This window comes from Scyliorhinus canicula, chromosome 1 (genome assembly GCF_902713615.1).
Source record: "Scyliorhinus canicula chromosome 1, sScyCan1.1, whole genome shotgun sequence".
Taxonomy (NCBI): domain Eukaryota; kingdom Metazoa; phylum Chordata; class Chondrichthyes; order Carcharhiniformes; family Scyliorhinidae; genus Scyliorhinus; species Scyliorhinus canicula.
The window spans coordinates 6316438-6343062 of record NC_052146.1 but is presented as its reverse complement, the minus strand read 5'-3'; the positions used below and the strand labels follow the sequence as shown (position 1 = coordinate 6343062).

The window sequence follows — 26625 nt, the reverse complement described above, 5'->3', positions numbered from 1 at the left end:
GCTGCCGTGACACGGGGTAATGCTGCCGTGACCCGGGGTAATGCTGCCGTGACCCGGGGTAATGCTGCCGAGACCCGGGGTAATGCTGCCGAGACCCAGGGTAATGCTGCCTAGACCCGGGGTAATGCTGCCGAGACCCGGGGCAATGCTGCCGAGACCCGGGGCAATGCTGCCGAGACCCGGGGCAATGCTGCCTAGACCCGGGGCAATGCTGCCGAGACCCGGGGCAATGCTGCCGAGACCCGGGGCAATGCTGCCGAGACCCGGGGTAATGCTGCCGAGACCCAGGGTAATGCTGACGAGACCCAGGGTAATGCTGCCGAGACCCAGGGTAATTTCATAGAATTTCATAGAATTTACAGTGCAGAAGGAGGCCATTCGGCCCATCGAGTCTGCACCGGCTCTTGGAAAGAGCACCCTACCCAAGGTCAACAGCTCCACCCTATCCCCATGACCCAGTAACCCCACCCAACACTAAGGGTAATGCTGCCGTGACCCGGGGTAATGCTGCCGTGACCCGGGGTAATGCTGCCGTGACCCGGGGTAATGCTGCCGAGACCCGGGGTAATGCTGCCGAGACCCGGGGTAATGCTGCCGAGACCCGGGGTAATGCTGCCGAGACCCGGGGTAATGCTGCCGAGACCCGGGGTAATGCTGCCGAGACCCGGGGTAATGCTGCCGAGACCCGGGGTAATGCTGCCGTGACCCGGGGTAACGCTGCCGAGGCCCGGGGTAATGTCGCAGAGACCCGGGGTAATGATGCCGAGACCCGGGGTAATGCTGCCGAGACCCGGGGTAATTCTGCCGAGACCCGGGGTAATGCTGCCGAGACCCAGGGTAATGCTGCAGAGACCCAGGGTAATGCTGCCGAGACCAGGGGTAATGCTGCCGAGACCAGGGGTAATGCTGCCGAGACCCAGGGTAATTTCATAGAATTTACAGTGCAGAAGGAGGCCATTCGGCCCATCGAGTCTGCACCGGCTCTTGGAAAGAGCACCCTACCCAAGGTCAACAGCTCCACCCTATCCCCATGACCCAGTAACCCCACCCAACACTAAGGGTAATGCTGCCGTGACCCGGGGTAATGCTGCCGAGACCCGGGGTAATGCTGCCGAGACCCGGGGTAATGTCGCAGAGACCCGGGGTAATGCTGCCGAGACCCAGGGTAATGCTGCCTTGACCCGGGGTAATGCTGCCGAGACCCGGGGTAATGCTGCCGAGACCCAGGGTAATGCTTCCGAGACCCAGGGTAATGCTGCCAAGACCCAGGGTAATGCTGCCGAGACCCAGGGTAATGCTGCCGAGACCCAGGGTAATGCTGCCGTGACCCGGGGTAATGCTGCCGAGACCTGGGGTAATGCTGCCGAGACCCAGGGTAATGCTGCCATGACCCGGGGTAATGCTGCCTTGACCCGGGGTAATGCTGCCCAGACCCAGGGTAATGCTGCCCAGACCCAGGGTAATGCTGCCCAGACCCAGGGCAATGCTGCCCAGACCCGGGGTAACGCTGCCGTGACCCGGGGCAATGCTGCCGAGACCCAGGGTAATGCTGCCGAGACCCAGGGTAATGCTGCCGAGACCCAGGGTAATGCTGCCGAGACCCAGGGTAATGTCGCCGAGACCCAGGGTAATGCTGTCGTGACCCAGGGTAATGCTGCCGAGACCCGGGGTAATGCTGCCGAGACCCAGGGTAATGCTGCCGAGACCCAGGGTAATGTCGCCGAGACCCAGGGTAATGCTGTCGAGACCCAGGGTAATGCTGCCGAGACCCGGGGTAATGCTGCCGAGACCCAGGGTAATGCTGCCGAGACCCAGGGTAATGTCGCCGAGACCCAGGGTAATGCTGTCGTGACCCAGGGTAATGCTGCCGAGACCCGGGGTAATGCTGCCGAGACCCAGGGTAATGCTGCCGAGACCCAGGGTAATGTCGCCGAGACCCAGGGTAATGCTGTCGTGACCCAGGGCAATGCTGCCGAGACCCGGGGTAATGCTGCCGAGACCCAGGGTAATGCTGCCGAGACCCGGGGTAATGCTGCCGAGACCCAGGGTAATGCTGCCGAGACCCGGGGTAATGCTGCCGAGACCCGGGGTAATGCTGCCGTGACCCGGGGTAATGCTGCCGTTACCCGGGGTAATACTGCCGAGACCCAGGGTAATGCTGCCGAGACCCGGGGTAACGCTGCCGAGACCCGGTTTGAATCCCATGGCAGCCGGTGGAATTTACACTCAATATAATATCTGAAAGGAATGAAACCATTGTCAATTGCCAGAAAAACCCATCTGGTTCACTGATGTCTTTCAGGGAATTAAATCTGCCGTCCTTACCCGGTCTGACCTACACATGACTCCAGACCCACAGCGACGTGGTTGGTGCCTAACTGCAATTAAGGCAGGGCAACAGACGCTGGCCCAGCCAACGATGTTCACAACCCATGAGTGAATAACAACCTGGTTTACTCAGTTTACCTTTAGAAAATATTACACTGATCACTCCCCAGTCCTCCGGCACTCTTATTTTGGTGGAGTGTTTACTTAGAGAACTGTAGTTACTGCGCTTCAACAGTAATTAATTTGGCAAGAAGTTATTTAGACACAAGGGGCTGGACTCTCCATTTGGCGACACCGAAATCGCATCGGCGATCGGCTGGAGAATCAAAGTTCCCGGCCAAATCGGGGGTGGCGCACTTTTGCGATGCTCCAGCACGTATCGATGGCCTCAGGACATTGCCCTGACATAGCACGCACCCTGATGCTCTGCCCCCGACCTGCCGAGTTTCCGACGGCGGCAGTCACGTGTGGTCTCATCCATTTGCAACCCGGCGGCGAACTCAGCGCCACCAGTCGGGGAGGAAGGCCAATCCGCGGGCGGGGGGGGCTGGGGGCACTGGTGGGAAGTGGTCCGGGGGGTGCGAGGCGGCCGAAGTGAAGGGACTATTTCGCAGGCCGGATCAGCGAGCAGCCAGCACCATGTAGCACGGCGCGGTCGCTGCAGGCCACCGCCGTGCGCATGCGTGGCCACGGACCCAACAATTCTCCATGCCGTATCGGCAGGTAGAGCCGGGTGCTCTATGCTGCCGGTATGCTAGCCCCCGGCCAAACGGAGGATCGGTGGCTGTTTTACGCCAGTTCTTCTGTCGTAAAACGCCACTGTTCCCACGTCGGAGTTTGGACATAGCCTCAGAATCGAAGAATCCAGCTCAAAATTCTGTATCAATTGCAAGTTCACTTTATATCACAAACAAGTATGCATTTTAAAATTTGATATTTTGCTTTATTGTGAAGCAGCTTCATATTTTTAACACAAGAGTAATTTCAAGACGATAATGAACGTCTTTACTCTGCATAAAGTTCTCCCTTAAAAGCAGGTTAGTAAAAGAAGTTAAAGATTGCATTACAGTAAAGGAAGTGGCATGCAAGGATGCCAGAAAAAGTGGTAAGCCGGAGGATGGGGAGCAATTTAGAACCTAGCAAGAGAGGACCACGAAACCGATGAAACGGAAAAGAGAAGACGAATACAAAGTAGCGAGGAACATAAAGGTCGACTCTAAGTTTCTTTAGGTATGTGAAAAGGAAAAAAGGACAGCAAGGACAAATGTGGGTCATTGCAGGTGGGATCAGGGGAATTTATAGTGGCGATAAGGGAAATGGCACAGAAACTAAACAGTTACTTTGCATCTGTCTTTACGGAAGATACTGAAATCTCCCAGAAATATTAGGTACCTGTGAAACAGAGGAACTAAAATAAATTAGTATTAGTATTTGAAACGTTAACTGAAGGTTGATAAATCAATCCCCTGGTCCAGATGAGCTTCATCCCAGAATGACGAAGGAGGTGGCTAGGGAGATAGTGAATGCACTGGTGATTATCGTTTAAAATTCTATAGATCGTGGAAGGTTCCTGCAGACTGGAAAGTAGCAAACCGCACTATTTAAAGAAGGAGATCGAGGAAGAATGGAGAACTACAGACCTGTTAGTCAAACATTGGTAGTATGGAAAGTGTTGGAATCTAGGATGTGACAGCTGCACATCGGGTAAAACTGGGCAGAGTCAACAGGGATTTATGAAACGGAAATCATGTTTAACAAAGTTTTTTGAGGATGTTACTTGTAACATAGATAAAGTAGAGTCACTGGATGCGGTATATTTGGATTTTCAGAAGACTTTCGATAATGTTCCACACACGAGCTTAGTAAATTAAATCACAGCGCCTGGGATTGGGAGAAACATATGAATATGAATTGAGAATGGGTTAATAGACAAAAAGCAGAGTGGAAGACCATAAGACATCGGAGCAGAATTAGGCCACTCGGCCCATCGAGTCTTCCCCGCCATTCAATCATGCCTGATATTTTTCTCATCCCCATTCTCCTGCCTTCTCCCAATAATCCCTGATCCCCTTATTAATCAAGAACCTTTCTGTCTCTCTGAATTGTTAAGATCTGGCTGCCCAATCTGAAAATAATTGCCGATACAATCCAGGTTAATGTCACAAAGGCCCGGTCTAATTAATGCAAGCTCCAAACATAACAAATGCAGTGATACAGTGCATATTCTTCACATTATTAAACAAATGTCATTTCCGCACAATACCTGTATATATGGATATCTTTACACTTTCCAATTCTGTCACACCATTCCTGGACTTGTGAATCTAGGGTTGGGTTCAAGTCACTGTCATACACAATGACAGTATCGGCATCGATCAGATTAACCCCTGCAGCACCACCTCGGGTGGAAAGAATGGCACAGAAGATGCGCTTATCCGTATTAAAAAGTTTCATCAGTGCCTGTGAATAGAACGTTCACAAGGATTAGATAGCCTCTCACACACACAAATACCACATACACACAAACGTCACGACGTAGAGATACCGGTGCTGAACTGTGGTGGACTCAGTAAAAAGTCTCACAACACCAGGTTAAAGTCCAGCAGGTTTATTTGAAATCGCAAGCTTTTGGAGCGCTGCTCCTTGAACCTGTTGTTGTGAGACTTCTTACTGTACACAAATACCACACATACAATAAAAATACAAGTTACTGTTGAGGTTCCTCGAGCTGTGCACTCTGCTGGGTTGCAGAACTGACCTTACTTTTCATTTGGATTTGATTTACTGTCACATGTAAAGAGGTGCAGTGTAAAGTATTGTTCTGCATACAGTCCAGACAGATGGTTTCATACAAGAAAAAACATAGGATATACATAAATACACAACGCAAATACATAAACAAGACACCGGGTGAAGCGTACGGAGTGTAGTACTACTCAGTAGAGAACATGTGTGGAGAGATCCGTCATAAGAGGGTTATTCAGGAGTCTGGCAACACCGGGGAAGAAGCTGTTTTTGAGTCTGTTCGAGTGTGTTCTCAGACTTTTGTATGTCCTGCCCGATGGAAGAAGTTGGAAGAGCGAGTAAGCCGGGTGGGAGGGGTCTTTGATTATGCTGCCTGCTTTCCCAAGGCAGCGGGAAGTTTGGATGGAGTCAATGGATGGGATGTGTTCACAATTCTCTGTAGTTTCTTATGGTCTTGGGCCAAGCACTTGCCATACCAGGCTGTAATGCAGCCAGATAGGATCCTTTCCATGTTGCATCTGTAAAAGTTGGTAAGAGTCTGTGTGGACATGTTGAATACCTTAAGTTTCCTGAGGAAGTATAGGCGCTGTTGTGCTTTCTTGGTTGTAGCGTCAACATGGTTGGACCAGGACAGATTTTTTTTGAGATGCGTACCCCTCGAAATTTGGAACTGACAATCATCTCTATCTCGGCACCATTGATGCAGACAGGGGTGTGTATGATACTTTGCTTTCTGAAGTCAATGACCAGCCCCTTAGGTTTGCTGACGCTGAGGGAGAGATTGTTGTCGTTACACCACGTCTCTATGGTAACATGCACTATGGGCAGCATGGTAGCACAGTGGGTAGCACTGTTGCTTCACAGTGCCAGGATTCCAGGTTCGATTCCCAGCTTGGGTCATTTCGGTGCGGAGTCTACACTTTCTCCCCGTGTCAGCATGTGTTTCCTCCAGATGCTCAAGTTTCCTCCCACAAGTCCCGAAAGACGTGCTATTAGGTAATTTGGACATTCTGAATTCTCCCTCAGTGTACCTGAACAATTTTGCCAAATTGTGCATAGGGAGTAGTAAGCTTTCACTTTAATTGTTTATACATTAAAAAATATGGATATTTGTTCTTGGGAAGTATTTTTTTTTTATTTGTTCATGGATTTGAGCATCACTGGCTAGGCCAACATCTATTGCCCATCCTACCATCCTCAAGATGCATTTCCAAGTCAGGATGATGTGGCGCTTGGAAGGGGAAATTGCAGGTGGTGTTCCCGTGCATCTGCTGTTCTTGTTCTTCTAGGTGGAATAGTTCATGGGTTTGGAAGGTGCTGTCGAAGGTGCAACTTTGTGAGTTGCCGCAGTGCACACACTGCTGTAGCTGTTCGTCCATTGTGGAGGGAGTGAATGTTTACGGTGGTGGATGGAGTGCTTTGTTCTGGATGGTGTTGAGCTTCTTCGAGTGTTGTTGGAGCTGCACTCATCCAGGCAAGTGGCGAGAATTCCATCACACTCCTGGCTTGTGCTTATCAGATTGTGGACATACTTTGGCGAGTCAGGAGGCATGTTACTCGCTACAGAATTCCCATTGTCTGTCCTGCTCTTCTAGCCACCGGATTTATCCGGCTAGTCCAGTTCCATTTCTGGTCACTGTCCAGAATAATAGGAACAAGGTAACCTTGATCGCCACATCCCTAAATGCCAAGGACATTAAGAGACAGAGTATATGGCTGACTCTGAGACTGGTCAAGTATAAACAGACGAGACCCAGCATGAGGACGAGGACACAATGGCCTCCTTCTGCGATGTAAACATTCTGTGGTTCTACGCCTGTGCATTAAACTGTTGTTAGCCCATTCTGTAGGCCCCAGAGAATACTATATCAATTCTTGCTGGGGAGGGAAAAAGGGTGTTTTAATCTACCCCCAGGACAATGACAGTGCACAGTACAGGTTTTACTGTGCCTGCAGTAAGGATGGGGGGAAACTGCATCAGCCACATAAAAGAATGGTACCATCAGCCATTAAATCTGAACAACTGGAGATAATATTAAAAACAGACTGGAATTTTATATATACACACACACATATATATAATATATATATATACACACATTTAGTCGATATAAAATACTTTTTAAAAAACATACCTGTCGTTGATTAAGATGAACATTACCATCAACTCTCACAAAAGCAAAACTGTGGTAATCCAGAAAACTCTCCAGAATATCCAGCATTTGGACCATCTGTGTGAATATCAACACCCGCCGTCTTTCTGATTTCAGTTTGTGAAGTAAAACAGCCAGTGCTTCCAATTTCCCTGAGTAAAGATGAATCAAAACCAAAGTTCAACCTGGCAATTGATCGCATTTCAATCTGGTGACCGACTTCCCCAATAAAACTGAAGGTGAGGAACTAAAAACCAGGGGATATTTTCAAACCTTCCCTAGAAACTGGCATGAGTCGGCACAACGCAGTTAGACATATTCCCTCCTGTCTTCCGTCCCTGAGACTCAATGACAATGGCCTGAACGGGACTGCAACTGAGGATTTTCCGCATCAGGAATACGCAGTCCCGAAAACCAAGAGATGAGGCTGCTCAACAGGAGCTCAGAAGAGCTGGAGCCCGCCAGGGAAAGTGCTGACCTCCTCAGCCCAGAACTTTGCCGTCGTCCCAAAGTAGGGACCCTCTCCTCAGAGCCCTGCACTAAGCCCATCCTGTTGTTATAATGGATGGGCGGATGCTGCCTGTCGACATCCTCAGTCGTTTCGGGGTTCCTCCAATTCATGCCTCTGCAGCATCCCAGAGTTTAATCTTTGAACTTTGCTCACCTGTCATAAACAACTCGTGATTCAGTGTCGAAAAATAAGATTATTATTATTATTATTTTTTAATTGAAGCACCCGTAGGATGTTTTACCATGTTAAAGGCACCGTATAAATGCTAGCTGTTGTTGGATATTAGCCAGCAGTATATTAAGAAGTGACACCTATTAAAATCCACTGGCTTCCCAATCTTATTGGTTGGCTGTTTGCCAAGCTGCTCTTCTCCCTTCAAGCTAAAGGGACGATCCTTTAAAACAAAGATGAGGAGGAATTTCTTCAGCCAGAGGGTGGTGAATCTGTGGAACTCTTTGCTGCAGAAGGCTGTGGAGGCCAAGTCACTGAGTGTCTTTACGACAGAGATAGATAGGTTCTTGATTAATATGGGGATCAGGGGTTCTGGGGAGAAGGCAGGAGAATGGGGATAAGACAATATCAGCCATGATTGAATGGCGGAGCAGACTCGATGGGCCGAGTGGCCCAATTCTGCTTCTACGTCTTACGAGTTTAAAATCTGCCAAGTCCCTCACTCCTTTAAATGCGGCTTTCTCACCTGACTGTTAATAAACTGGATATTTAAGACAAAAAGGAAGAGTGTGTAGCAAGGTGTGGAATGACAGCGCCATCACAAATTGCAGAGAAGGTCATTGTCTACAACAACAACAACAAAAATCACATTTCAGAAGAGAGCATGTCCTCTATTTTACTAACCTGAGTCAAACTGCACAAGCCTCGGGTCAATTAACTGTATCATCGTTGTCGACGTAACCTGCTGCAATTGTTGTGAGTACGGAGCCAGCTCCTTTTTAAGATTGGATTTAAATAGCCGCATGCGGTGCGTGTAAGAAGGTGGTGGGTTAAACGTGTACAGAATTGGTGGAGGCGCCACTACATTTGGGACAACACAGTGAACCCTGTGGAAAAGGCATAACACTTCTTAATACAAGTTTCACTGCAAAAAAAAGACTACCCTCAATGGAAATGAAAAATAAACTTGCCACATTTCAAATAGAGACAACGACTGAGGTTTTGAAAGAAGACGGCTTCAGCAAAATTATAAAACAATGGTTTGGATTTACAAATGCCCCTGGGGGCGAGGCAGGGAGCAGGCACGATAGGGAACCAGCAACCTGCTTCCCTTACTGGGCTATTAAACTCTTTCAGGTCTGCTGCATTTTAGTGCCCAGCTGTTGGGTTCATTGTGGGGGGGGGGGGGGGGGGGGGGGGGGGGATTAAAAATTATTATTTTTATTTGTTAATACCGCACGTATGACGGGACAACCGGCACCAGATGCTGCGCTGTACGATAATCATTTTCCAATTCCTGATATTCTAAGAAGCCACCTGCTCTAATCGTCAAGGCCGTTGGAGCCCCCCCCCCCCCCCCCCCCCCAATATAGGTGCTGCCTGCCTTTCCCACTGCCATCTCTCCTGGGAGCAGGCAGCTCCCATCTCTTGGTTCTTCTTGCACCATCACCTGGGCCCTGAGCTCACTTCGAGGGGAGGCGGTGTCCTCGAGGGGAGGCGGTGGCCTCGAGGGGAGGCGGTGGCCTCGAGGGGAGGCGGTGGCCTCGAGGGGAGGCGGTGGCCTCGAGGGGAGGCGGTGGCCTCGAGGGGAGGCGGTGTCCTCGAGGGGAGGCGGTGGCCTCGAGGGGAGGCGGTGGCCTCGAGGGGAGGCGGTGGCCTCGAGGGGAGGCGGTGGCCTCGAGGGGAGGCGGTGGCCTCGAGGGGAGGCGGTGGCCTCGAGGGGAGGCGGTGTCCTCGAGGGGAGGCGGTGGCCTCGAGGGGAGGCGGTGGCCTCGAGGGGAGGCGGTGGCCTCGAGGGGAGGCGGTGGCCTCGAGGGGAGGCGGTGGCCTCGAGGGGAGGCGGTGGCCTCGAGGGGAGGCGGTGGCCTCGAGGGGAGGCGGTGGCCTCGAGGGGAGGCGGTGGCCTCGAGGGAAGGCGGTGTCCTCGAGGGGAGGCGGTGGCCTCGAGGGGAGGCGGTGGCCTCGAGGGGAGGCGGTGTCCTCGAGGGGAGGCGGTGTCCTCGAGGGGAGGCGGTGGCCTCGAGGGGAGGCGGTGGCCTGGAGGGGAGGCAGTGGCCTGGAGGGGAGGCGGTGGCCTCGAAGGGAGGCGGTGGCCTCGAAGGGAGGCAGTGACGCAGTGGTATTGTCAATGGACTAGTAATCCAGGGACCCAGGGTATTGCTCTGGGGACCCAGGTCAAAATCCCACCACAGCAGATGGTAGAGCTTGAATTCAATCTGGAATTAAAAATCTAATGATGACCATGAAACCATTGTCAACTGTCATAAAACACCATCCTGTTTACTGATGTCCCTTTAGGGAAGGAAATCTGTCGTCCTTATCTGATTTGGCCTAAATGTGACTTGTGGTTGACTTTTGAAATGGCATAGGAAGCCATTGAGTTCAACAGCAATTAGGGATGGGTAATAAATGCTGGCCTAGCCTGCAATGGCCACATCCAGTAACTCGTAGAATCCCGACAGTGCAGTAGGAGGCCATTTGGTCCATCAAGTCTGCACCGACCCTCTGACAGAGCTCTCTACCTAGGCCCATAGCCCCACCTAATCTTTGGACACTAAGGGGCAATTTAGCATGGTCAATCCAGCTAACCTGCACATCTTTGGTCTGTGCGAGGAAACTGGAGCATCCGGAGGAACCCCTCGCAGACACGGGGAGAACATGCAGACTCCGCACAGACAGTGACCCGAGACCGGAATTGAACCCGGGACCCTGGCGCTGTGAGGCAGCAGTGCTAACCACTGTGCCGCCGTGCCGCCCCAAATGACTAAAGAAAAACCTAAAGATATGGGGTTGGCACCTGGATTCCTTTTGGTTCTCAATCGCATCTAGAGAATCCAGCCCAATAACACTAAAGACGGAGAATTTGTTGACTGAAATTGAACTTTAGCATCCTTGGTCTATGTATGCAGATATGTATATACTCAGGAAATACACCTACAGTTAACAATTACTCAACTTCAGGTGAAACGTTTCAGTTTCTAATGCACATCTACATTTGTAGCTAAGATGCTGTATTCATTAGACTAAATAATCGGCTGGTTTTCCAGCACAGTGCTAAGGAGGTGCTGTTCAGGTGAACATTAACAGTTCAGTCAAGAACATTGACTGACTTTAATTGAAGAAGAGGCATTTTTCCTGGTATCCTGGTAACATTCATAGCTCAACCAACAACCACCAAAATCAATTCACTGGCCATTTATCTAATGTATCATTTGTGGGATCTTACTATGCGCACGAATGGCTGCCTGCATTCTCCTACATAACAACAGAAATCACAATACAAAAGTAATTATTTGGCAGTGAAGGGCCTGAGGCCATGCTGACACAGGTAAGAGGCTACATACAAATACAATTTCTTTCTCCCTATTATAGCTGTTTTTGTGTCTTGGGTTATGATTTTTACCTGAATTTACTTGCTTTCTACACATCTGTAAATAACAAAACAATGGAAAGTTAAATGATGATTCTTTCTGAAATTGGAGAAATACAGCCAGGGTGTGAAGTAGCCTCCAGCATTATGACTGGAGAAAACAATAAAAAAAAATTCCAACCTTTCAGCCACACTATTAGTTTTTGCAGCAAGAATTTAAAAAGCACTGCGGATTCACCTACATATCCTATACTAAACCAAAATATCTTCACAGAGCATCGTGAATAAAAACTCAGCACACTGTTGCATCCAAACCCCTCCATGGCATTGCCTGCTCCATCTCTGTAGCCAGCCCAACAGTCCTCCTCAGGCGCTACTCCAAGTCAGGCCTCTTGAGGTCCCCGATTTCCTTCGCTCCACCTTTGGTGGCCGTGCCTTCAGCTGCCTGGGCCCTGAAGTTCTGCAATTCCTTCTCCAAATCTCTCCACCTCTTTTGCACTCCTTTAAGATGTTCAATAAAATATCTCGCTTTGTCCAAGCTTTTGGCTATTTGGCCCAATATCTCACTCAAAATGTCGCATTTTGTGTCGGATAAAGAGAATTGGGGTGTATTACTGTATCTATAAATGAGAGTTGTTTTGGGCTGCTGAACCAGGCCTGCAGGCTGGGACAGGTTACAGAGCAATCAGTTCCCTCCTCCTTCAAGAATTTCTCCAAAGCTTTATGCTTCCAGTTACAAGCAGACTTTATTTCAGGTCATCATTTAGATTTAGATTTAGAACAGTACAGCACAGAACAGGCCCTTCGGCCCTCGATGTTGTGCCGAGCAATGATCACCCTACTCAAACTCACGTATCCACCCTATACCCGTAACCCAACAACTCCCCCTTAACCTTACTTTCTTTTTTTTTTAGGACACTACGGGCAATTTAGCATGGCCAATCCACCTAACCCGCACATCTGGTAGGGGCTGGTTTAGCTCACCAGGCTAAATCGCTGGCTTTTAAAGCAGACCAAGCAGGCCAGCAGCACGGTTCGATTCCCGTACCAGCCTCCCCGGACAGGCGCCGGAATGTGGCGACTAGGGGCTTTTCACAGTAACTTCATTGAAGCCTACTCGTGACAATAAGCGATTTTCTATTTTCTATTTCTTTCTTTGGACTGTGGGAGGAAACCGGAGCACCCGGAGGAAACCCACGCACACACGGGGAGGACGTGCAGACTCCGCACAGACAGTGACCCAGCCGGGAACCGAACCTGGGACCCTGGAGTTGTGAAGCATTGATGCTAACCACTATGCTACCGTGCTGCCCAATCATATTTTGGTTTTTGTATTAAAATTCAATACAAAACCTGCCTTTAACCACCCCTCTGACCCCCCCCCCCCCCCCACTCCATCCCACTATCCCCTCCCATCCCTCCTACCCATCTATTTTCAAACTGCTTCAACCTTTGCACAGACCATGCATAATCCAACACACCCCCAATGGTCTCCTATGAAAAGTGGTCACCAGGTCTAATCACAGCAATTTGTAGCTACTGGGGCTGTATTAGACCATTGATCCACGGAGCCTCTCCTTCCAAATCACTCATCAGCTTCCTACCTGTGATTCTGGACCCAATAAACATGCACCTCCTTATCCTGGTATCCAACCAGTCCTTGTTTAAATCCTAATAATAACAATCGCTTATTATCACAAGTAGGCTTCAATGAAGTTACTGTGAAAAGCCCCCTAAAGTCATCACATTCCGGCGCCTGTTTGGGGAGGCCGGTACGGGAATTGAACCCGCGCTGCTGGCATTGTTCTGCATTGCAAGCCAACTATTTAGCCCACAGTGCTAAACAGCCCCTGAACCTGCCATGGTTTCCTAATCCATTGCCCTTGTTGCCCATCTGCTGCAGAACTCTACCACCTTATTATTCAGAATTATAGAATTTACAGTGCAGAAGGAGGCCATTTGGCCCATTGAGTCTATACCAGCCCCTGAAAGAGCCTACCCAAGCCTACCCTCCACCCTATCCCCGTAACCCAGCAGCCCCACCTAATCTATATCAAGGACTAGGATGAAAGGACTGATGGCACAAAGATAGGTCGGGCAGTACGTTTCGAGGATATAAGGAAGCTACAATAAGATACAGGTTATAAAATGTCAAAAATTTGGCAGATGGCGTATAATGAGGGAAAATGTGAACTTGTCCACTTTGGTAGGAATAATAGGTAAACAGCATCTCATTGAAATAGTGAGACACTGCAAAACTGTGGCACAGAGGGATCTGGGTGTCCTGGTACATGAATTGCAAAACGTTAGTTTGAAGATACAGCAAGCGAATAGGAAGGCAAATGGAAAGTTGGTGTTTATTGCAAGGGATTGGAATATAAAAGTAGGGATACCTTTACAGTTGTACAGGGCATTGAAGAGACCACATCTAGAGTACGATGTATAGTTTTGATCTCCTTAAGAAAGGGCATAACTGCATTAGAAGCAGTTCACGGGAAGCTCAGTTGCCTGATCCCTGGGATAAAGGGGTTATTCAACAAAGGAAGAGGAAATTAATGGGATTGAAGACGGACAAATCTCCAGGGCCTGACAATCTTCATCCCAGAGCACTTAAGGAAGTTGACCTAGAAATAGTTGACCTAGATCTAGTGTTGGTAATTTTCCAAAACTCTTTGGACTCTGGAATGGTTCCTACAGATTGGAGGGTAATGAATGTAACCCCGTTATTTAAAAAGGGAGATAGAGAGAAAACAGGGAACTATAGACCAGTGAGCCTAACACAGTAGTAGGGTAGTTTCTGGAGTCCATTATCAAGGATTTGAAAGCACAGCATTGGGAAAGCAGTGGTGTAATCAGACAAAGTCAGCATTGATTTATGAAAGGAAAATTATGCTTGACAAATCTACCAGAATTCTTTGAAGTTGTAACTAGTAGAGTTGACCAGGGAGAACCGGTGGATGCAGTTTATTTAGACTTTCAGAAGGCTTTCGACAAGGTCTCACATGGCAGATTAATATGAAATTAAAGTGCATGGGATTACGGTAGTGTCTTGAGATGGGTAGAAAGCTGGTTAGCAGACAGGAAGGAAAATATTGGAACAAATGGGCCTTTCTCTGGCTGACTGGCAGTGACTAGTGAGGTACCGCAGGGATCTGTGCTAGGACCCCAACTGTTCACATTATATATGAATGATTTGGGTATTATCTCCAAATTTGCAGAAGATACAAAGTTGGGTGGGAGGGTGAGCTGTGAGGAGGATCAGAGATGCTTCAGCTGGATTTGGGCAGGCTGAGTGAGTGGACACATGCATGGCAGATGTATAATGTGGATAAACGTGAGGTTATCTGCTTCAGAAGCAAAATTAGGAAGGCAGATTATTATTTGAATGGGTGTAAATTGAGAGAGGTGGATTCTCAGCGAGACCTTGGTGTCCTCGTGCATCAGTGGCTGAAAGTAAGAGCGCAGGTACAGCAGGCAGTAAAGACGGCAAATGGTATGTTGGCCTTCACAGCGAGAGGAATTTGAGTATAGGAATATTTTACTGCAATTGTATAGGGCATTTGTGAGGCCACACCTAGAGTATTGTGTGCAGTTTTGGTGCCCTTTTCTGAGGCAAGATGTTCTTGCTATGGAGGGAGTGCAGCAAAGGTTTACCAGGCTGATTCCTGGCATGGCGGGACTGTCCTAGGAAGAGAGACAATGTCGGTTAGGATTATATTAATTGGAGTTTAGAAGAGTGAAAGGGGATTTCATAGAAACTTACAAAATTCTTTTTTTCTCTCCTTTTTTAAAAATAAATTTAGAGCACCCAATTATTTTTTTTCCAATCTTTGAAAACAATTAATTTAGAGTACCCAACACATTCTCCCCGTGTTTGCGTGGATTTCACCCTCACAGCCCAACAGACAGGTTGGGGCTCTGTCCATTGGAGTTTAGAAGAATGAGAGATGATCTTATTGAAACACATGAACCTGAGGAGACTTGACAGGGTGAATGCTGAAGGGATACTTCCCCTTCTGGGAGTGCCTAAAACTAGGGACTGCCGTTTAAAGGGCTCTCTCATTTAAGACAGGAGGAGAAACCTTTGGAATTATCTTCTCCAGAGTGTGATGGAGGAGCAATCACTGATTTTTTAATTTTTTATCATCAATTTCGAGTACCCAATTAATTTTTTCCAATTAAGGGGCAAGTTAGCATGACCAATCCACCTAGCCTGCACATCTTTGGGTTGTGGGAGCGAAACCCACGCAAACACGGGGAGAATGTGCAAACTCCACACGGACAGTGATCCAGAGCCGGGATCGAACCTGGGACCTTGGCACCATGAGGCAGCAGTGCTAACCACTGCACCACCGTGCTGCCCTTCACTGATTATTTAAAAACGGAGTTAGATAGAATCTTGACTAACAAGGGAGTCAAAGATCACTGGGGGTATGCGGGAAAATTGAGTTGAGACCACAATCAGCAATAGAGTCCGAATCATAGAGTCATACAGCACAGAAACAGGCCCTTTGGCCTACCATGTCTATGCTGACCATCAAATACCAATTTACATTAATCCCATTTACCAGCACTTGGTCCATACTCTATTCTGTCCTGGCGATTTGAGTGCTAATTTGGATGATTCATAAATGTTGTCTCTACCACCCTCTCAGATAGCGCGTTCCAAATTCCCACCACCCTCAGGGTGAAAACATGTTTCCTCAGGTCCCGTCTGAACCACTTACTCCTCACCTTAAACTTATGCCCTCTGGTCTTAGACATGGGAAAAAGACTTTTATGATCAGCCCATAGATAGACATAGAACATACAGTGCAGAAGGAGGCCATTCAGCCCATCGAATCTGCACCGACCCACTTAAGCCCTCACTTCCACCTTATCCCCGTAACCCAGTAACCCCATCTAACATTTTTTGATCACTAAGGGCAATTTATCATGGCCAATCCACCTAACCCGCACGTCTTTGGACTGTGGGAGGAAACCGGAGCACCCGGAGGAAACCCACGCAGACACGGGGAGAATGTGCAGACTCCGCAGACAGTGACCCAAGCCGGAATCGAACCTGGGACCCTAGCCCTGTGAAGCCTCAGTGCTAATCACTTGTGCTACCGTGCTGCCCACAAACCCAATCTATGCCTCTCATCATTTTGTATACCTAGAACATAGAACAGTACAGCACAGAACAGGCCCTTCGGCCCTCGATGTTGTGCCGAACAATGATCACCCTACTCAAACCCACGTATCCACCCTATACCCGTTACCCAACAACACCCCCCCAACCTTACTTTTTAGGACACTATGGGCAATTTAGCATGGCCAATCCACCTAACCCGCACATCTTTGGACTGTGGGAGGAAACCGGAGCACCCGGAGGAAACCCACGCACACACGGGGAGGACGTGCAGACTCCGCACAGACAGTGACCCAGCCGGGAACCGAACCTGGGACCCTGGAGCTGTGAAGCATTTATGCTAACCACCATGCTACCGTGCTGCCCCTCTATTAGATCCCCCCTTCTCTGCAAACCCAACCTTTCCAATCTCTCCTCATACCTGAAACTTTCCATCCCAGGCAACATCCTGGTGAATCTCCTCTACACCCCCCTTCAGTAATTACGTCCATCCAGGACTGCAAACAATATTCCATCTGTGGCTTAACCAATTCTCTATAAAGTTGTACCAAGACCTCTCTCTGCTCCTATATTCTATGCCCCGGCTAATGAAGGCAAAAATTAGGGCAGCACGGTGGCGCAGTGGGTTAGCGCTGCTGCTTCACGGCGCCGAGGTCCCAGGTTCGATCCCGACTCTGGGTCACTGTCCGTGTGGAGTTCGCGCATTCTCCCCATGTTTGCGTGGGTTTCACCCCCGCAACCCAAAGATGTGCCGACTAGGTGGATTGGCCATGCTAAATTGCCCCTTAATTGGAAAAAATTAATTGGGCACCCTAAATTTATAATTTTTTTAAAAAGGCAAAAATTCCGTATGTATTCTTCATCACCTGTGCTGCCAGCGTCAGGGATCAATAAACGTGTACACCAAGGTCCCTTTGTTCCTCAATACTCTCGAGGGACCTACAGTTCATTGTGTGTATCCTACCTTTATTCGACCTCCCAAAGTGCATAACCTCACACTTTTCAGGGTTAAATTCCATTTGCCATTGCTCTGTCCAACTTGCCAGCTGATCAATATCAGTCTGTAGCCTAAAACTATCATCCTCACCATCAACAACACACACCAATGTTGATGTCATCTGGAAACTTACTAATTATACCTGCAAGTTGTTAATGTGTATAACAAACAGCAAGGGTCCCAGCACCCATCTAATACCTCATCCTCATTGATCTTAGCGTGCTCTAGAACTTCACCACCCCAACTGAAATCTTCACCTACCATGGGCTGAATTCTGCGCCTGGAGGTTTCCTGACGGTGCAGGGCTGCCCCACAATGGGAAACCCCATTGACCAGCTGGTGAAACGGGAGAATCCCGACAGCGTGCCGCATCAGAAATCTGGTGCAGCGGGACGGAAATACCCGCCCCATATCTTTCTCCTTATTGAATACGGATGAAAAATATTCATTTAAGACCTCGCCCATGTCCTCTAGCTGCACGCAGAGATTGCCCCTTTGGTCCCCAAGGCCCCACTCTTTCCCTGATCATCTTCTCAATCTTAATATATTTATAAAATATCTTGAGAGTTCCCATCAACCTATCTGCCAATAATATTTTGTGGCCGCTCTTTACCCTAATTTATTTATTTTTTTAAATTTAAGAGTACCCAATTCATTTTTCCAATTAAGGGGTAATTCTGCGTGGCCAATCCACCTACCCTGAGCATCTTTGGGTTGTGGGGGCGAAACCCACGCAAACACTGAGAGAATGCGCAAACGCCACACGGACAGTGACCCAGGGCAGGGATCGAACCTGGGACCTCAGCGCCATAAGGCAGCAGTGCTAACCACTGTGCCACCGTGCTGCCCTACCCCAATTTATTTTTTAAGCACCCCCATACACTCTCTATACTCCTGAAGGGTCTACCCCATTTTTAATGCTCTATACCTATCATATGCTTCCTTTTTTTTTCCTTTATTAAACCCTCGATATCCATGGACATCCAGGCTTCCCTGGACTTGCCACCCTTACCCTTGACTCTGAGAGGAGCACATTAGCCCTAAACTCTCACTATTTCACTTTTAAAAGACTCCCACTTTCCAAATGTAGGTTTACCTACAAGTAGCTGCTCCCACTCTACATTTGCCAGATCCTGTCTAATGATATTGAAATTGGCCTTCCCCCAGTTCACACCCTTGATTTCTGGACAAACCTTATCCTTTCCCATAGTGACTTTGAAACTTAGAGTAATGTTCACCATCCCCAAAATGCTTGCCCACTTTCCCGGCTTCATATCCTAGGATTAGGTCTCGCACTTCCCCATCTCGAGTAGGAGTATCTACGCACTGGCACATAAAGCTCTCCTGAATGCACATTAAAAAATTCCATCCCATCTAATCCTTTCACGCTCCGACGATTCTAGTTAATATTGGCGCAGTTGAAATCCCCTACTACAATAACCCCATCCCTCTCGCACCTCTCTGCAATTTCTATTATCAAACGTGCAATACCCCCTACTCTCATCTCACACCTGAAACTCTATACCCTGGAATGTTAAGTTGCCAGTCCTGCCTCTCTTTCAACCATGTCTCAGTGATTGCAACATCATAATTCCACGTGCTAATCAACGGTGTGTCCATCTGCTTTACCAGATAAGCTCCTTGCATTAAAATAGATGCAATTTAGCCTTCCAATCCCCCCTTGTGCCTTATCACGTCCATGATTTCGCTGTCTGCTGGACTGACCTAGTTTTTCTTCTATATTTGATTGAACCTGACTCCCAACTGTACATCTACTCTGTGTCCCATCCCCCTGTCACAAAAGCACAGGTTAAACCCCCAGCAAGGATATTGGACCCATTCCAGTTCAGGTTCAGCCCGTCCAGGTCTCACTTACCCCAGAAACTGTCTCAATGATCCAAAAATCTAACGCCCTCCCTTTTACACCATCACTTTAGCCTTCCATCCATCTGACCCACCTTTCTATTCCTATACTCAGTTTAACGTGGCACTGCAAATAATCCAGAGATTATAATTTTACAAGTCCTGCTCTTTAATCCCTTCTCCCTAAATTCTTATTGCTACCCATAATTCCTTTTCCTACCCATGTCGCTGGTATCCGCGTGCAACATGACCACTGGCTACTGGCTTCTATGTTCTATGGCTGCTTACCAACCCCCTTCAGAATGCCCTGCGGTCACTCCGAGGCATCCCTGATCCTGGCACCAGGGAGGCAACATACCAATCGATAGTCTCGCGGCCACAAAAACGCCTGTCGGCTCCCCTTACAGTCGAGTCCCCCACCATTGAAACTCTCCCAGTCTTTTTCAGCCCGTGTTGTGTTCCCATGATCTTACTAAATGATGGTGCCGACTCGAGGGGCCGAATAACCCATCCCTGCTCCTAATCTGCATGTTTCAATGCACCGCTGAGGGAGGACTGCAAGGTCAGGGGTGCCACCTTACAGAAGAAACCTTAAATCAGGTTGGCCTGTTCAAGCGGATGTTTAAAGATACCATGCAACTGCTCGAGGAGAAGCTCTCAGTTTCATGACCAACATTCCTCCATCAAACCGATCAGGTTAACTGATCATTTGTCCCCTTGTCGCTGGGCGTGACAAGATGAGAACCTTGTGGTGTGCAAGCTGGTTGCTGCATTTGCCCGAGAGGCAACAGTGACAACATTTTAAAAGTAAGTCAATGGCTGTAAGGCCCCATGAACCATGTTGAGAAAATAAAGGGCTCCTTTAATCCAAGTTTTCCCATGGCTAATTTTTTCTCATTAACTAGATTTTTTGATTTAGGCGTCAGTCTGAATGTAAAGTTCCTCCGACAGTTCCACATTGTGTTTTAAATATGGAGACTTAGGGCAACACATGCGCAAGTGGTTAGCACAGTTGCTGAGGTCCCATGTTCGATCCTGGCTCTGGGTCACTGTCCGTGTGGAGTTTGCACATTCTCCCCGTGTTTGCGTGGGTTTCGCCCCCACAACCCAAAAAGATGTACAAGGTAGGAGGATTGGCCACGCTAAATTGCCCCTTAATTGGAAAAAATAAATTGGTTCTCTAAATTAAAAAAAAATATGGAGTCTTAATACTGTATGGTAACAATGTGACATATACAGTCTCAACAACTTTCAATACCCCCCCCCTTAACTTAGTCAACACCCTAGACACCCCATCCACCCTTAGTTTTTGTTCCAAATATTTTATTCACTTTCTTTACCCGTTGCGAATGATGAAATTATTGATCGAGTAGCAGGATCAATGTTACTTCAATTTTAGGTCAAGATCGAGTTAACTGCACAGCATTTTAAAACTGGATGAGGTTCTGCACATTAATTTGGAAGACCTGACCAATTTGAAATCCATAATGTCTCATGATATCAGCAGCTTAATACATTGGAAGATGGTCATCAGCGGCTTCAGCTGGGCTAGAGAGATACTACTGTAAAATCTACGCCAACCGCTGTGACGTATCATGCAGTAAAAGTGTTCACCTTTTAATGATGTCTTGCATACCGTCTCGCATCTGATCTGGGGATAGGATTGCCCGTGACAAAGACTCTGTCCTTTTCCACGTTATCTCAGCAAAGGCGTCACTAACTGATTGCTGAAAGTTGCGGCAATTCACATAACCGGACGAAAGCCAGGAATTCCCAGCCGACTTAGGCTTTGAAGGTCTATATTCACCGATCAAGAAGCAAACCCCCAACAGTTCTGTACCATAGACGGGAACCATAGAACAACGTTTCTCATTGATCAAAAATATTCGGTCCAAACGCTCCTTTATGAATTTTTTCTTTTCTTCTATAGAATCCTATCGATCAGAAATAAGATTCTCAAATGTGGCAGGGGGAAAAAAAACTGAATAAGCAGTAATTAATATCAACAGTTAGCTCTTGAAGTATTAACATTGGGGATGAGTGCTAACAGCAGAACAACCCATGCCGTTCATTTTCCTTGAAGTCACAATACTATCAATCTCTCCTACCAGTGATGGTGCAACAATGCCTCCATTGACAGGAGAGTGCAATTGCAGCATGACAAGCTGCATAGACACTTCTATTGCAAGTAATTTATAATGGAAAACATCAATAAGGGTGCTTAGTTTAAATAATATAGATACAAAGATTAGGATAACATCATAGCCTTCTATGTTCTAAGATACACAAGCCAGTGCTCCCGTAATTTTTCACAATCTGATTAACTGTTAAAATATCGATCCTGGAAGATTAATATGGACACTCAGACATGACACTGGCGATCTTTACAGTTGTTTGACAGAACGTGATTACCTGTGCAGCAGACCCTAGAGAAGATATCGACCTTAGGATTGCCCCGTGCTCACCAGATGCTGAAGTACTAACTGTTCTGGTGGTGAGGAAAGACGCTGAAAAACAGACAACAAATTTATGATTTGTGGTAAATGTAGAAGCATGAAGAGAGCATGTTAATTACACAGCCCCTCAGTCACTTACCTTGTGTCGAAATAGAGGTGGAAACAGAACTAGGTACTATTCCTTGTTGGTTTCCAGTTACAGCGGATGCATTTTGGACTGCACTGCCCTGGGATGGCGTTTGCATCAGAGCTTGACTTTGTTGCCGCATAATCTGTTGCCCCGGTGCTGATACAATTTGGAGGACATTACCTGTAGTTATTTTTTTTTAATTAAAAAGGGTAGCGAAGTGATTTTTCTCATACAAATGCAAAATGTATTACTATCAAAATTCCCTTGCAGGGAGCCATCACCCTGGTTCTCTCTCAAGGTTTTGTTTCTTAATTGGATGTTGAGACCCCTGATGTTCTTTTTTTTTATATTTCAGGCTTACAGGCAAGAAAGCTGTGCAACAGTGAGTCTCTGGGGTAGGGTCCTGAGGTAGGTCTCCCATTAAATGGCCAGAGGGAAAGTGATTTATTTATTTGGACATTTCCCAGTCATCTTTATTCTGCATTCTTTGTCTTCTCGCACCTTATCTCAGGGCTGAGTCTGAACTCTCCAGGTTTCAAGTGAATCTTCATCAACTTTACTATCTAGGCAAATACCCTGGTCACAAATGGAACATCAGTCAAAAAATTGCTTTCTAATTGCTGCCATTATCCTATGCTTCCACGGAATCTCCCTAGTAATGTGTGAACATAGAACATAAGGAGGCCATTCGGCCATTCGGGTCTGCACCGACCCACTTAAGCCCTCACTTCCACCCTATCTCCCTAACCCAATAACCCCACCTAACCTTTTTGGACACTTAAATGGCAATTTAGTGTGGCCAATCCACCTAACCTGCACGTCTTTGGACTGTGGGAGGAAACTCCCGGAGCACCCGCAGGAAACCCACACAGACACGGGGAGAACGTGCAGACTCCGCACAGACAGTGACCCAGCAGGGAATCAAACCTGGGACCCTGACGCTGTGAAGCCACAGTGCTAACCACTGTGCTACCGTGCTGCCCTAATACAACATCACGTCAGGTCTCATTATAGGTTGAAATGATTAAACATCATTCAGTGAACGAAAGCACATGGAACGTAAATTTCTAGTAGAAAACAGTGGTTCTTTTTTTCTAGAAAAGAGAAGTTGGAGCGGTGATCTGACAGAAGTTTTGACGGTCTGAAAACATTCAAGGGGGTATATGAAGAGATGTTTCGACCTGTGGGCGAGAACTAGGGGCCATAAAAATAAGACAGATACACAAAAATACAGAATTCAGGAAAAAGCTTCTTTATCCAGAGTGGCGAGAATGTGGAATTCATCACCGGATGGAACTAGTAGAGGCAAATAGCACAGATGCATTTAAGTTCAAGAAACACGTGAGAGGGCAAGGAATAGATGGTTATGTTGTTAGAGTTTGATGAAGAAGGGTGGCAAGAACTCAAGTACACCATGAACACCAGTGTGGGCATTCTGTGCCAAATGGCCTGTTTCTGCGGTGCATATTAGAAGATTCTGAACCAGATGTTAAATAATTCTATGAAACATAAGTTCTAAAGATAAATCTCTTGCTTGTACTCTAAGTACTGTGGCAATGTACTGTCATCCTGTGAGGCATTCAATCTGTTCAACCCAAACAGGCCTTTAAATATATTTTCCCATGTGCTTGTCTCACTTCCTTTTGACATTATTCACCATCTAGGTTTCCACCACCCTTTGCAGCAGCAGATCCAAGTCATTATCACTCAGTGCAGAAACAGTTCCTCCTCATATTTGTTCTGTACCCCTCGCTAGACCTTAGCTCCATGTCCCTCTAGCCTGTGTACCATCAGCTTATGGGAACAGCGTTTCCCTAGCTACCTTATCTAAACCAGTCCTAATCGCCATCAAACCTCCCCTGAATCTCCTTTGCTCTAAGGAGAGTTTGAGGTGTTAGATTCTAGTAAAAAAAAGTATAAAAAGCAGTAATCAAAGTATTGATCACTCCTAGTACCATGGGCACGATTCTCCCAAACAGGGAGAAATCGTAAGGCTGGCGTCAAAAACGGGCGGGTTTGACGCCAGCCTCCCCCCCCCCCCGTCCGGGAACCGATTCTGGTCCCCGGTCGGGGCTAGCATGCCGCGGCCGTGAACTCCGGCATCGCGGGCTTAACGAATTTCGTTAAGCCCGCTTGCCAGAGTTTGCGACGGCTGACGCGTCACATGACGTCAGCCGCGCATGCGCGGATTGGAAGACTCCAACCCACGCATGCGCGGATGACGTCATCGCGCATTTGCGCGAAACCCGCGCATGCGCGGGCCGGGATGCCCCTCAGCCGCCCCGCGAATGGATACAGCGGGGCGGCGGAAGGACAAAGAGTGCGCGGGAATCGGACCCGCTGCCCGAGATCGGTGCCCACCGATCGCGGGCCCATGGCACCTTGGCACAGCCGTGGTACTGCCGTGCCAATCGGTGCCATGGTTGCCAAGATCCGAGCTTTACGGCCGTTTTTACAAACAGCCAGACCAGGTCCAACAGCTTGGACTTCGGCCCATCGGCCAGCTGAGAATCGCTACTCGCCGTAAAAAAACGGCGGCAGCGATTCGTGTCGGGAGTCGGGCGTGGGGGGGGGGGGGGGGGGGGGGGGGGGGGAGAATAGCGGGAGGGCGTCAGACTAGCGTGGCCGTAAAAATTTACGACCCCCGCTATTCTCCGCACCGTCGTGAGTGTGGAGAATTGCGCCCCATATACCTGTCAAGGTTTGTTTTTTAAACATACTCTCACGGGAATTGAGCGTTGCTCTCTCGGTCAGCTTTTATTACTCATCCCTAACCATGAAAAGGTGGTGCTGGGCAGTCCATGCAGTGCAGGTACACACATCATGCTGTTAGGAAGGGAGTTCCAGGATTTTGAACCAGCACCAGTGACCAAACAGCGATAGGGTTCCAAGTCAGTGTGTGGCTTGGAGGGACTGACCATCCAACTCAATAGCCTGATCTACCTTCCTTCCATGTCCTTTGATCGCCTTCACACTAAGAGCTGTATCTAATTCCTTCTTGAAAACTTAATGTTTAGGCTTCAACTGCTTCCTGTGGTAGCGAATTCCACAGGCTCGGCACCCTCTGGGTGAAGAAATTTCTCCTCATCTCACTTCTAAAAGGCTTACCCTGTATCCTCAGACTGTGACCCTTGATTCCGAACGCACCCACCATCAGGAACATCCTTCCTGCATCTACCCTGTCTAGTCCTGTCAGAATTTAATAGGTTTCCATGAGATCCCCTCTCATTCTTCTGATCCCCAGTGAATATAATCGTAACGGACTTAACCGCTCCTCTTAAGTCTGTCCCGCCATCCCGGGAATCAGTCTGGTAAACCTTCTCTGCACATGCTCTATAGCCATCTCATTCGTGATGCAGAGTGATGCCAATAGTCTGGGTTCAATAGCATGTTCCCGTACCAGCCTCCCCGAACAGGCGCCGGAATGTGGCGACTAGGGGCTTTTCACAGTAACTTCATTTGAAGCCTACTTGTGACAATAAGTGATTTCATTTCATTTCAGTTCCCATATCAACTGAAGTTACCATGAAATGAAGGCCATGCCTTCTCAACCTTGTCCATCGCCTGAGCTGTGGTGAACCTCAGGTTAAACCACCAACAATCTGTTCTCTCACTCTCAAGGGGAAGAGTTCTCTGCGATCTCCTGGGACTATGGCCACTTTCATCACAAGAAGACCCTCCCTCAGATAAGGCCAAAACAGTACATAATATTCCAGGTGTAGCCTCATCAAGGCCTGGTATTATCGCAGCAAGACATCACTGCTCTGTCTCTAATCCTCATACAATGAAGGCCAACATACCGGTTGCCTTCTTTACCACCTGCTGCGCCTGCATGCTTACCTTCAGCGACTAGTGAATGAGCACACCCACGTCTCGTTGCATATTCCCCTCTATTAATTTATAGCCATCAAGATAATAATCTGCCTTCCTGTTTTTGTTACAAAGTGGATAAACACATTTATCTACTTTATAATGCACCGGCCATGCATTTGCCCACTCACTCAACTTGTCCAAATCCCACTGAAGCATCTCTGCATCCTCCTCACAGCTAACTCTCCCACCCAATTTTGTGTCAACTGCAAATTTGGAGATATTACATTCAGTTCTTTCATCTAAATAATTAATATACACTGAATAGCTGGGGTCCGAGCACCAATCCTGCAGAAGAGGAGATGATGCAGATGATGCCACTTCCCAAAATGGTGCTTCGAAAAGGTGTTCCTTCTTCCTCAACCGTGATTTCCCACCTACAGTTGTTGACAGGGCCCTCAACAGTGTGCGGTCCATCTCCCGTGCCACTCCCCTTGCCCCCTCCACTCCCTCCCAGAACAAGGATAGAGTCCCCCTCGTTCTCACATTTCATCCCACCAGCCTCCGTATGCAAAGCATAATCCTCCGCCATTTTCGCCAACTCCAGCGTGATGCCACCACCAAACACATCTTTCCTTCACTCCCTCTGTCAGCATTTTGCAGAGACCGTTCCCTCCGAGATAATCTAGTCCATTCCTCCACCATACCCAGTACCTCTCCCATCACCCATGACACCTTCCCATGTAATCGCAGAAGGTGTAACACCTGCCCCTTTACTTCTTCCATGCTTAACATCCCAGGCCCAAGACACTCATTCCAGGTTAAGCAGCGTTTCACTTGCATCTCTTCCAATCTGGTCTCCTGCATTCGCTGCTCCCAATGTGGTCTCCTCTATATCGGAGAGACCAAACACAGACTGGGTGATCGCTTTGCTGAGCATCTTCGGTCTGTGCGCATTCA

The 26625-nt window shown here is 48.0% G+C and overlaps 1 protein-coding gene and 1 non-coding gene across 13 annotated transcripts in view; both read right to left on the bottom strand.

The window, feature by feature from the left end:
- The window catches only part of ep400 (E1A binding protein p400), a 197429-nt gene that overhangs the window by 59308 nt on the left and 111496 nt on the right, over positions 1-26625 (bottom strand). For 11 of the 12 annotated variants that reach the window (XM_038803932.1, XM_038804131.1, XM_038804668.1 and 8 more), the window contains 6 exons: positions 21865-22035; positions 21682-21776; positions 20884-21203; positions 8593-8795; positions 7209-7378; positions 4592-4788 (listed from right to left, as the gene is read on the bottom strand). In XM_038803932.1, the coding sequence (XP_038659860.1) occupies positions 4592-4788; positions 7209-7378; positions 8593-8795; positions 20884-21203; positions 21682-21776; positions 21865-22035 (1156 nt within the window). The remainder of the gene's footprint in view (positions 1-4591; positions 4789-7208; positions 7379-8592; positions 8796-20883; positions 21204-21681; positions 21777-21864; positions 22036-26625) is intronic. The other variant, XM_038804405.1, reaches the window with a different exon arrangement.
- On the bottom strand, positions 6904-7043 carry LOC119978766. Its single transcript, XR_005463566.1, has one exon. It is a non-coding gene; the product is annotated as a small nucleolar RNA SNORA49 (small nucleolar RNA).